Here is a 13,236-nt window from a genome sequence, read left to right on the forward strand (position 1 = left end):
AGGAAATTATTTCCTCCTGCTTGCTTGGCAGGAAAGTCTCCTCCAGTGCAGGAGCAGCAGGATCCATAAAAGAAAGGGCCCACAAAGAGTGACCTGCACCTTTTACAGGGATGTCTTAAGCAACATCCCCTCACAGGTCACCTGCCAATATATATATTACCATCATAGGATATTAACATATCATATACAAAAGATCCACAGCATCTTTTCACAGGCAATTAAAGAGACATGTCTTCATGAGCTCTGAATGCTCTTGCCCACCAAGTTTCACTTTCCTTAACACTCAGGACACAGCTACAATCTCAGACTTCCTGACAAGACTTTAGAGTCAGTGATTTTTACACCACAGTCACCCAGGAGGAAGAGGGCTGGGCTGGCTAAGAGTTCTCTCTATAAAGCTTGCAGTATGCATGTTCTGATAAATAAACTCTTCCATCTTTCCAACAGATAAAACCCAACTGCATATTTTTTTCTCATTAACAAAAGCTGAGCAGCTAGAGGGTTGGGTTTGTCTTGTTTTGTTTTTTTTTACCCTAAGAACAACTTATGTAAGTCAGTAAGCAACATACAAACAGGTCAGGCTGTATTCAAAAGACAATCTATCGTGCACCCACACAGAGACAGAAAAACTGACAGAGCCAATTGAGTTACAGTTAACATTTCCTTTATTTCATATAAGAATTCCTGAACTGAATGAAGAGTGATATTTTGGCCCATACTGCTAGACTAGATAAATTCTTTAAGTATGCGGTGCCACAGTGTACACAGTACTATAATAGCAAAAAAAAGACAGCCTGGGACAAGTTTCATTTTTATTATTAGCAGGAGTTAGACGTTTCAGATAAGGATATTATGCATTTCTGAATTTGCCTGGAAAGTTAATTAAAACTATGAGAACATTTTAAAACAGTATAAAATTGCCTACAGATACTCATGATACTTTGGTAGGGGATGCAGAATAAAAACCTACATCATGTAAACATTCAGTTAACAGATTCTCTGCACTCTGAAGCCTAAGTAACACACAAGAGGAGAATAAGTACACAAGAAACTTAATTTTCTACACAGAATGTGCTGTCAAAGAACAAAAGTGAAGCTTTGAATTTTTTTCCACATGAAAATAGAACCATTGTAACAAAACTGTATGGTCAGGTGGGTGATGCAGATCATGTAAAATGGTAGAGGCTTTAGCAGAGGTTTGGCAAGGAACAAGTCCAACTACTTGCAGTGTTCCATAGAAATGTACCCCTGACTGCTTACTGGTGCTTTCAGATGGGGGGAAAAAAAAATCATAGGCATACAGAAACAAACACAGGAAACAACTGTCTGCTAAGTCACAGGATGTAAGGTGGCACTACATATTAAGTTATCCTTAAGCAATGTTTAGAAGAGAGAATTATATTTGCAGGAAGCTTGAATGAAATGTTAGAAGCACAGTGATTTTGTTTAACAACCTGCAAGGTCAATGGCAACTGTTTTTTCTTTAGATCAGTAGTTTGTTTAAAATAACATGAATTCCCTTCTTCCTTCCTGTTCTTAGGACCAAAATGTCTGTTAGTTTCACCTTCAGTAAGAGTTTTTAGCTGCATATTCTAGGACAACTAGACTCCAGGGTTGATAAATGGAGCTGATGTACTTTTTGAGTTGCAAGCTGTGCATGTTTCATGACTGCCTCCTCAAGCAAACACCTTACCTTTTAAGAGCTGTACGTGTTTTCTCCTTTGTGTATAGATGCTAATGCCCATTAAAAATGCAGATAAATGAAATCTGTCTCAAATCAGTAATTAGAAAAAAATCCACTGTTTAATGTGCAGAAAAAGAGCATTAAGGCTTGCATTATTGTAATTTGCATTGTTAGGCCTTGGAAACTCAAGAATTTGTAGCTATAACCAGGAACTGAGTTTGTTTTGACACAGGTTGTTACAGAAGGAAGAAAGAATTCCTCTAAGGAAGATGTGATGAAATTAAAATAAAAGCACCTCTTCAAATCTTTCCCAGGCTTCTTTAAGCTGCCATCTGCTGGTCAGCTCAGACTTGAGGGTGTGATGAAAGACAGGCTGGCTAACTTAGAGAGTATTACATGTGCTTTATTTTGTCCTCTCTTAGGAAAAGATTACAGTTTCTTTGACAAAGTTTGTAAGCAGTACCTACGGTCTGCAAGATACTTTGACACTTGTCTGCTGTCAACAAATTCATCCAGTTTAATGAAGCCAGACAACAATCACAAAAATTGATTGAAAAGCTAAAGCAGATATGTTTCATGCAAACACACCAAGTGTGCCAATAATCCAGCAGTAATGGTAATGTAAAGTCTTTTTTATTTATTAAAAAAATACTGATTACACTCTTACTGGCACCTGCTACATTATAGGGGGGTGGAGGGCCAAGATAAAAAAAGAAATTAAAATACACCATCTGCATCTCTTCTCACAAATGTGTGCTTTTGGATGCTTACACCAAGTCTTACATAGCCAGTAAAAAACTACTCCGAGCTTTTGCAGACTCCGAAGTGTTGAGTATCTTTTTCACATCTGGCCCTACCAGTTGCTCATTAAGAATTATATTTCGACAAAATCATATTTCACATAAGTGACTTGAGTCAAGTGCCTAGAAGTAAAATTATTTTGTTTCAAAATTAAATGCAGGTATGAAATTCATTTATTCCTGTATAAACACTTCACTGCTTCTGTCCACCCCTCTTAAAACAACTTCAAAGCCCAATTTTTTGAAGGGAGTGAACCTTTAATCTCTAATATGTCACATCTATAAATCTGTTTGAACAAGTCTACACTCCCACTCTTATCTCCCTCCCACAGTAATTTATCAACTGAAGATCTGGCCTTGTCTGATTTTATAGTATTTCAAATAAACTCCATTTAAAAAATATCCCCTTATAACAACAAAAACCATTCAAAATATTTTTTAAAATGTCAAATAAGATGCATCTTTCAAGCAAGAAAGAACTGAGCACATCTTTGCTAGAACCTGGTTGTAAAGGACAGACATTTATGGGGTATGTAGCTAACAACAGTTCTTGACAAATAACAGTCACATCCAGGTTCCATTCTGGAACAAGCTGTTCACAAAGATTATGGGAGAAAAAGGAGAGGGGGAAAAAAAAGACCAGAATCCTCATATATACACCTTGTGGAGATGTATGTGCTTGAAGAATACAGAGAATTTTTCCTACACTTGTTAAGAGAGCACCTAAACCAACACTTAGAAGTATTATAGTGAACACAGAAATGTGAAAGTTAATCATTAAATCTATTTAAAGTTGAGAAGAATTACATCCTACTCAATTAGTTGTGCAATGCTTTCATCATTACCTGACTGTGTTTATTTTTAAAAAACTTTCCCTTAGTACTGGGAAAGTTCTCTCCAGATGAATGCTCTCAGGACACACACACATTTAGCCGTTTAGACAAGTGCTAAATAAAAATACAAAAGTGGAAAAAGTTTTTAAGAGCCACCCACACAATCCAGAATTTCTGTTTTTCCTTGTTTTGTAGAGCAGGTCAATATTAATTTCTGAAACACATGCCTGACATTTTTGATTTATTTAACAGCAAAAATGTATCTAATATAGGAAACAAACTGGGCCCAATCTTTAGTTGGTCCAAGTTCAGGTCAGTGTAGCTTTAACCAATCCAAGGATTTAGTCCATTAATCTACTTCCCCCTGCACCCAGTCCCCCAAAATTATTTAACAAGGTGTGTTTTCTATTATGCTGTTTGGGACTTCTTTTAAAATATATTTTAACCCTTTGAGAACAATTAATTCACTTTCTAGTTTGTGTATCTGTGTTCTGCAAGCAGTGTATGAAGGTAATTTTTCTAAGACCTTTTACTGTTCAGCAGTAGCTGAGTAAATTAGTGCTAAGTTTTAGAATTTCCATCTCAGCCATATGTAAGATACAACCATATCCTTTCTTACATATGAACCATTATGTTACTACCCAAAATCCTAGAAAAAAAGAGTCTTTTGTTAAGAAAGACTTCTAGATAATTCATTTTATAATCATAATCTCGAGAAAGAGAAGAATCTTTCTCCTGAGTGCACAATATTTAGAGATGCATATTTTGAGTCAAAACCCCCCAGATTTTTCCTTAAACTAGTCTGGTTGAATAGAGAGTCCCAAATAGACCATTACACAGCAAGTCCCACCAGCAAAGCCAATCCAGCAGAAGCTGGTAAGCCAAAAGATGGGAATCTCTCAATTGAGAAAACAAAGTAAGTATTACTCTATTTGGCAGCTGCTATGGACATTATTTCCGGTGGGACCTCCTTTGCTTGTTTTATTGGGGTACAGGAGGGAGTATTTATTGAGGTTTTTTAGTTAAAGTGTTTTTCCAGTTACAGTTAAGATATACAGCCATTAACATGCAATCTTTTTTCCCCCTACCCAAAGGTAAACTGTTTACTGAACATTGCCTAGATATTTTAACTGCATTCATTACAGCACCTCATGCATTTGTTAGGGGAGATGAAAGTCTCTAGGAGAGCTGGAAGCCCTATTCCCTTGTTAGCAGGCAAGTACTTTCTCTACAGTTTTTGTAACACAGACTGGGTGAAGCTGTTTGTCTATGGATATTTTACTAAATCCTACCAACTATGGATCCAAACCCACCTGCAAAACAGCATGCATACTTCACCCTCATGCTGCCACTCTTTGGCTGATTGGTTTTAACAGTGTAGATGACTTGGGGAATGGTTTAATGGATTGTATGAATACACTTCTGGTACATACATTTCATTTATTGTATGTCAACTGAGAAGAATTACAGTTCCAAATATGCAGAGCTAAGACTATGATTAGCAAGTATCAAAAAGATACATCCTTCACTGCCTGTTTAACTCTACTGGGGTTGAAGCTATTTGCATCACAGAGAAATAGCACTAAAACAGTCTGAAAACTAATTTGAGTTAAAAGGGGCTCTGCTCAGAAGACTGTCCAGTTCTAGATCAAACAGAGGATTAGGAAATTTGCTTCGATATAAAAGCTATGGCAACATGACAATATTGAGTTACATAATGTAACTAATGTAGTACACTTACATAAAAGTCTGTAGAAGAAAATACAGAACACACTGGCATTTACTTTGCCTCTAATAGAAGGTTACAATTCTAAAACGTTGTTGGTAAATACATTAAAAACCACAATAATATCTCGACGTCCCCAAATCAGACGTTTGTGTTACAATAAATGATTTGCAATGCACACGGTAACAGGTTTCACAGAGGCCAAAACTGTAACTTGTCTAGAGCACCAACGTTAGAGAATTCGCCTTTGATTTTTGCCTTTTTTTTTTCTTTTAAACAAGATTCACGCCTGATAATTTCTGTCATTAAATGGCTGTGTGCAAACACCACTTTTTTTTTACCTCATTCTCAGTTAAGGAAGCTGAAGGAGATGAACTCTTGCTAAAAGCAAGAGTTGAAGATTCTGCTGCTGAAGCCCGATTTCGCTTCTTCAGAGGTTTACATGCATCAGACAGATTTTTCGTTGCTGTAAAATAATTTTGGTTTACAAAGTGAAGTTTGGAACTTTAAAATGTTATCTCCCTGAAGCCATTTTAAATATTCCTTCAGATACAGGAAGGAATTATTTAGGTACATCTTCTGGGCACCTACATAGGACTGAGTGAACATGAAGCTTCTGAAGCCATGTATTTTGGCTTGATTTTAAAAATAAAGGTTTCCATTAATCAAATACATGCTAAGAAATGTTTTAACATTTTTTTATAGTCTCATTTCTATTAAAATCAAAGTATCTTGTGATTTAAGACCTCTTTAAAGCAGAGGTAACAGTTATATGAGAAGGCCTACGTGAGCTCATCACAATCTGAGTACCACTAACACTTTGTTAAGAGAAAATTTATATGCAGGAGCCAAGTACCACACATTAGCTATGGCACATCACCACTCCTACACCGTGTAGGACTTGCTGAAGCTCGCTTGTCTTTGGCACATCACTGTAACACCTGCAGAGACATGCTCTGATAGCAGTTACCTTCAACTTGAGCATCATTAACAAGTCTGACTTTGGTGTTTTGATCCAAGGTTCTATAGAATTCCCTCTCATGCTCCACACTGCCTCCCATCAAGCACCATTTCAAAGGACTAACACCCCAAAGTACCTGATGACACTGATGGCCACTGCACTTGTTTTACTGGGCCAGTGCAGTGGGCAAACAGGAGCAGCAGGGTGTGTTCCCTGCTCACCAGGATCTCGGGGCACCAGCTTTAATCTGGTGCCATCCCACGGGGAACTTGTGAACTGCTGCTCTCAGTCAGCAACACACAATTTCAGTCCAGGACCGAGCTGCAGGAGGGCAGTGAAGGAACAGGGCTCCCCCCCAGCTGTGGCACAGTGCCTGCAACTGCTCACTGAGTCAGCAGAATTTAGCTGGCTGCCTCAGACAACCTGGGCACTTTAAAATTATTTAATTGAAAAAGTTACATTAAAACTTATTCTGACCACATTACCTGACTGGTTCTTTTGTGAAGAGGAGGTTTCTGTGACCTTAGAAGAGTTTGTTTTTGCTGTTTTGTCATTGCTTGTCTCCCTCTGTCACAAAAAAAAATATGAAAAAATAAAAAAACTCCTAATTTATGAGTGGTTGGATACAACTGGCAATTAGTTCTGGATTTATGTTATTAAAAAGAAAGTGTCTTTACAAATATCTGAATGGTACTGTAGTTAAACTAGCCCCACTTAAGTGAATTTTAAACTCATTTACAGCACAGGGTACAAACCCATAAACAAATGAGAAATATTAAAGAACACAGTACTTCAGCATCCCACTTATCCATCCCAAATTCAGCATATCAAAAGGGGGAGTGCTAAACACAAGACTTGTAAATTATCCTTACTGCTCTTTGTTCAAACTGGTCAAATTAAAGCCTGTAATTACTAAAGGTAAATTGGAGAATTAGTATAGAATTTTCAGAGTAAACCCTGTGCAGAAATCTAAGTCTCAGAGAGGCTTGCTTCCAACTCCACAACTTATAGCAGTGCCATTTTTTAAATTACTATGGTTAAGATTGTTTCAGCATTTCCAAAATAAAACCACTATTTTCAAGGGAGAATGAACAGCACCTAAATTTGCTCCAGATTGAGAATTCATGATTAAAAGTTTAGCCAAAAACTGGGAAAGTTTTCATCAAATCTTTGTCAAAATTAAGATGTTGCTCCTTACATATGCCAATATTTTTTTTCCATTTCTTATGTTACAAATTCATTCAAATTACTAAAACTGTAGCCTAGAATACTTAACCCTGACACATGCTCACCTGATTAATAAGCACAACTCTGCTGAACAGAAAGCTTTACACACATTTCCAATGCTTTACATGCTTTTTTACAGTCTTCATCTGACAATCAGTTTTACCAAAGATGTGCAGGTGAACACCTCAAAGGCCAGGGAACTGATTTCCTTTGTAAAAATAAACACAAATGGCTACAGATGTGCCATGCTGTGCTTTTACTGAGCTCTAAGCTGCCCTGCCACCAGTGCCACCAGTATGGGTTTGCTAAGATTACTGTTACACTTCTGGGCAAAAATGAAAGAAAAGAGGGTGGTGCCAGACTCTTTTCCGTGGTGCCCAGTGTCAAGACAAGGGGTAATGGCCACAAACTAAAACACACAAAGCTCCACCCTCAACATGAGGAAGATTTCTTTACTTTGGGGTGGCAGAGCATTGGAACAGTTGCCCACAGAGGTCGTGGAGTCTCCATCTCTGGAGACATTCCAAACCCACCTGGACACATTCCTGTGTAACCTGCTCTAGATGACCCTGTCTTGGACTGGATGATTTCCAGAGGCCCCTTCCAATCCTAAGGATTCTGTGATTCTGTGAAAATGTACAGGATAGTTCATTCTTAAATTTAAAGCACACTTTACAGAACCCCCATTTTGTTAATGTGCATTTTATAAACATCATCAAAGCAACAATGAACAAATTAGTTTTTCAAAACTTCCATATGGGTACTTATGGCCTGGTTACTTAATGTGAAAACATTCTGATTTTGTAAATAAGAATTAAGGACAAAGGCAGAGTACAACCCACAACTCCTGTGCAAGAAGTAAAATGTCATGAAATTAAAGCTCCTCCTATCCAAAATGATTGTAACGAAAGCCTGCAATAAACTGGGAATAGCAGAAAGAAGGTGTATGGTTAGTGTTTGCTTTTTTGAATCATTTAATAGATATTTTCACTGTCATTCACTGAATGTTCTACTAAGCAGCAGCATATACAGCTGGAAGTGCCTTGGGATTGTGAAGGCAGGAGAAAGACTAAGAGAGAATCCCTAAAACAAAGTGTAAACCATACCTGACCTTTCTGTGGAGCACAAACCCGCTATATGCAATTAGAGTTTCCAAACTACCTAATATTTACATACATCAAACCCCTTGTAAGCAGTTCTGATAAACTGACCAGAGAGAGAACAAAAATTTTAAAATACACATTATAAAGTCAGCACCATTGGTGCTATAAATATTATGGGAATCATTACTCTCATTTAGTTATTTATTTTCCTGCTGCTATATTCACATTGAGTCACAGCACCAAAGATACCAGAACCTCTCAAGCATGAACTACACTACAACCACCTTTCACCCTACTTCTGAGAAGGTAGGCTAACTGTAGTGTGCAAATGCTGGTGGGACAGGAAAGTACCTTTAGAACAGTCAAATCAAGGACTTTATAGGAGGAGTTAATTATAATAGGTAAACTTCATTATTCCATGCATCTAGTGTATTACAGTATATTCAAATCAATTAGACAAGTTTAAAAAGGTTTGAAAAACTGCTCCTAGAAAGTCACATGAATATGCAATGACTAACCCATTCCAGCAAGAAGTGCAAAAACCAGTTCTGGCCCTTCTTTCTGCAGAGATAACAACATTAAGAATTATCTCTGTCCCTTGCTAATCAGCTCATTAAGCCTATCTGAAATTCTGTATTTTTTTATATTAAACTCTGAAACAAAAAGTTGTTTTAATATCTACAATATCAACAGAAGTAGCAAAACAACCAGCCCACCAAACAAACTGACACCTACAACTAAGTCCTCCACAACTCATTTAAAATATAAATCCTCTACCTTTCCTTCTATTAGGTTGTTTCATTTGATTACTGCACCACTGAAGTTCTGAGCTTAGATCTATGGTACTCACACTACAGTATGATACTGCACTAACACACCTGAACACATGTGTGAGCTAAGCTTTCCACACAGTAAAACCCATGAAATTCTCTGCTCTACATGCATGACAATAAACCTGAGCCTCCACAACGTTTGTGCTGTGTCCGCGTACACAGTGACCTATGTAAGGAAAATTCTCATTCTCACAAGCAAGCTAACCAGAAAAGGAGCCTGCAATTTGTGTGATAAATATACTTTTACTGCAGAAATATAAATTTACTGCAGTCTCCTAACCCAAGAAAAGAGTCAGCATGCCACTTCAAAGTGTCCTATAGCCTTCCTGTTTGTGGAAAGTCGTTTTTCTGGTTTGCTTTACTTCCTTTGCTCTCTTCTGACTTTTGTCTAAATTAACTATTGACTAAAGGTATTTCTTTCACATTCTGGTAAAACTAACTCCAAATCCCCAAAAGGAGGAAAGAAAAAGAACTTTTCTTTCAGAGCATAACAACACAGAGAGTTCAGGCCTCCCTCTGCAAATTCCTTTGGGATACAGTTTTAGTAGCAAGTGGAACTTGTCATACCTCCATCCTCAGAACCAAAGGAAAAAATCCCACAGTGGTAAGCTCACATGGATCCCTGAATATTGACAACAGTTTGGTATTATATATGGACATTTCTTTTTTAATCCTGAAAATGGAAATGCTGACAAACTTAACTACAGCAATGTGACTGGTGCTGCTATAAATCAACCCCAACAAACCAACGACATAATTACCTTCCGATTATTCTGTTTATCCATCCTGAGTCTTTTCCTAGGTGCTTCCTGAACTTCAAAATCTTCTGTAGGCTCCTTTGTCCTCTTTTTTTGGTTTCTTTTATTTCCATGTAAATTACCTTGGGATGGGGGATGGGGGAAACTCACATGAAAAATAATCTAAAACCCACTTTGAAATTATTTGAACTGATCTAGTTATTTAAGGTACTTTTCTTTCAGTCATTATTTTTAAAACATGGTTAAACATTAACACAGTTTGATGACCTCTTAATGCTTAGGGTCTGGTTTCTGGTGCTGAAGACTAACTCTAGAACAAATCTAAATCAACTGCTTCATACTCAAGTTATTTTACAAAGATGAGTCTACCTATACAAACACTAGTTTAAGATCTGAATGTTACTGCCCAACATTTATTTCATATCATCAGAATGCATGTGATTGAGCTATGCAGCTTTTAACTCTCCTGCCACTTTGTAACAGTTCTTACCATTAAAATTACTTTCTAAGTCTCCTCCTTAAGCCTACTTTAAGTGGTGACATCTATTAAGGGGCCTCTGAAAAAGACAAGATATCACCAACTGTACAAATTAATTCTCTTTCTGGTATGGCAATTCCAGACTCTAACAAGCTGATTGTATTTTACACGAGACCATAAGATCCCTTGCCTTTATGGACCAGAATCCTATTAACAGAACCACATTGGCCATTTTAGACCACAAAGTTATTCATGTATTTAGATGGCTGTTCAGTGTAAAGTTCAAGCAGCTGCTAAATACAAAAGGTCAGTGAGTAATCTACATAACCCTGCCACAGGTTCCACTATTGTCTGCACCTCAAAAAGATAGATGAGGGTTTGGGAAGTGGTCTGTTTCATCAAGATGAAATGACAACATAATTAGACTCTCCAGCACTCTCTAGTTTATGAAGCTACAGAGTATTATTAGTATGAAAACTGCAAGCTCCAGGGGCATAAATTAACTGAAAATTGCCCTACAGCTACAAGCATTCTATTCCAGTGGGAACAAATGTCTGTAAATATTAAAAATATAGCAACTTGAAAATATGGATAATTTCCAAATTAATGTTCTTATCTAAACAATCTAGGACATATTCTATGATCCAACTGAATCCACAAAGGAGACTGAAATGGCTCCAGGAGAACCTGCTACTTACAAAAAGCCAGCAAAAGAAATCCCACAACATTCTTCCAAGTTTAAGATAAGAGGATTTGAGATGGGGAACAAGTGAACTGACATATTTTCATCTGTAGGTAACTATAAATGTACACAATATATGTACTAGAAACACCTGGTACAGGTACAATTTCAATTACATTTCTTGCAATATGACACCGAGGAAGGTGAACAAAATTCAGCACTACAGTGTTAAGATATTTAATTTGGGATCCATTAAAGTTCTAATGTCAAGGAAGAAAGGAAGACAACATCTGAGATAAAATAAAGAGATTATGATACGTGGGCGATTACATAAAAAATACACTCAACAGCTACTTATAATGATGAGCTATTTGCACAGAACACAAATTTCAATTACTTCTGGATCTTGATCTCCTTTTAGGTGAGTCTTGAAACACTTTACGTTTGGCCTCTCCAATATTCTTCAATGATGAACCTTGAGAGATACAGAACGTGTTTTTTTTTTAAACTGATATCCAAATATTTAACACTTAAAATTTTAAGTTAAAAACTTTTCAATTTTCCACAAAATGATGTTATTTCACACACACACACACAGATAGTTAACAAAACTGACTGCCATTTTTATACAAGTTTTTCCAAGTCTCACAAACTTTCAAACACTCCCTCTCATTCTTGTCATTGCCCAAAGCAGCACCTGTTGGATTCTAATACTTCCATAGTAAGTCTTCTTACAGTGCTGTAAAACTATTTAAATTTGAAAAATGATAGCTAGTTAAATTTGATAAAGTTAATGCAAATGGCAAACTATCTTCTTCCTCCTCCTTTCTCAAGTAAGCGACTCCAAAACCCCTCAAATATTTTGGAAAACAATCGAGACTGTTCATCAAAAACAAACACCAGAAAAAAGCAACAAAAATACAAGGAGAAAAAAATAAAGCATTTGCAAACTTGCACAAAGTCCTAAAAACTTGGAGTAGCACAGTAAAATGCCAGATGGTTGAAGGGTACAGAATAAAGTTTGGAATAGTTCTTCCTGAGTTGATGATGATGTGAAGTAATACACTTTAGGCATATATGAAGAAAAAGTCTAGCACTGATTAAATTTTTTAAACCATTTCTAACTGTTCTATAAAAACAACATCTCCAATTTTACTAGCAGTTAACACTTCATCTTCCCTTCCCACCATCCACTTGTAACAAGCAGTGGATGCAATGGCAGCTGCTTATGGGCAGAAGAAGAATGAGAAATCAGCAATGTCTAAACAGCAGAAGGTTTACATATAACAACTTTTCAGAACAATGAGCAAGAAATGTAGACTTCATGGGTTGCGTTTATTGTAACCATTGGCATTCCTTTGCTATTGGCACAAACACCAAAAATTAAAACTGGAAAACAGTGAAAGCTGTTTTCCCTACAGGGTCTCAAATATGTGCTTAGTTTAATGCCACTATGTATATCAAATTTAGTTAGAGTACACTAGCACAGTTTTACGTTTACCAGAGTCTTCTTCAGATTTGGGAGAGGTCACTATGGCAAACTTTGTGTTATAGCGAGCTTTCTGTTTTTCACTAAGCATGTTCCACTGCGATTCGAGCAGCTCTTCAATCTCCTCACTTGAAGCATCTGGATGTTCAGCAACCACCTATACATGCAGAAATAGGGTTGAATTAAAAAACAGTGACCATTGGAAAGAATGCTGTACACACTTCCATCACTTTGGAAAGTGATACAATATCTAATATTTCTGCTGTAGACAGAACTAGAATAAAACCTACTGCATCCAGTTTTGCTTTGAATAACCACTTCTCTCTCTGTGTCTTTTAAAAAAATCAACTAGCTTATTCAAAGGTATTAAGACTAATTTTGGAAGCATCTATTTGCCTTTTACCATTCAAAAAATGGAGTAAGTGGAGTAAGTATAAATCTTGTCCTGTGGTCATTAAAAAAACCCGGGTATTGTTTCTCAATGAAGTTTAAATATAGATCCACAAAAGACAGGCAAGCAATACTGGAATATACATTTGCCTAGAAAGAAATCCATCAATTCAGAGCAAAACTCATTAATCACAGAACTCAGTACACCTAACTCAGCAGAGAGATTTACAAAAATTAGCATCTGATGCAATATTTTCCTGTATTGATTCATC

General features: G+C 36.8%; 1 protein-coding gene across 1 annotated transcript in view; it reads right to left on the minus strand.

Moving 5' to 3' along the window:
• Nucleotides 1-13,236, minus strand: part of NSD2 (nuclear receptor binding SET domain protein 2) — a 72,378-nt gene that overhangs the window by 21,444 nt on the left and 37,698 nt on the right. Inside the window, exons 6-11 of the mRNA XM_053940302.1 lie at nt 12,587-12,731; nt 11,483-11,560; nt 9,929-10,047; nt 7,765-7,857; nt 6,490-6,571; nt 5,385-5,509 (exon numbers count right to left, since the gene is read on the minus strand). Of these exons, the coding sequence (XP_053796277.1) occupies nt 5,385-5,509; nt 6,490-6,571; nt 7,765-7,857; nt 9,929-10,047; nt 11,483-11,560; nt 12,587-12,731 (642 nt within the window). The remainder of the gene's footprint in view (nt 1-5,384; nt 5,510-6,489; nt 6,572-7,764; nt 7,858-9,928; nt 10,048-11,482; nt 11,561-12,586; nt 12,732-13,236) is intronic.

Source organism: Vidua chalybeata, chromosome 4 (genome assembly GCF_026979565.1).
Source record: "Vidua chalybeata isolate OUT-0048 chromosome 4, bVidCha1 merged haplotype, whole genome shotgun sequence".
NCBI lineage: Eukaryota > Metazoa > Chordata > Aves > Passeriformes > Viduidae > Vidua > Vidua chalybeata.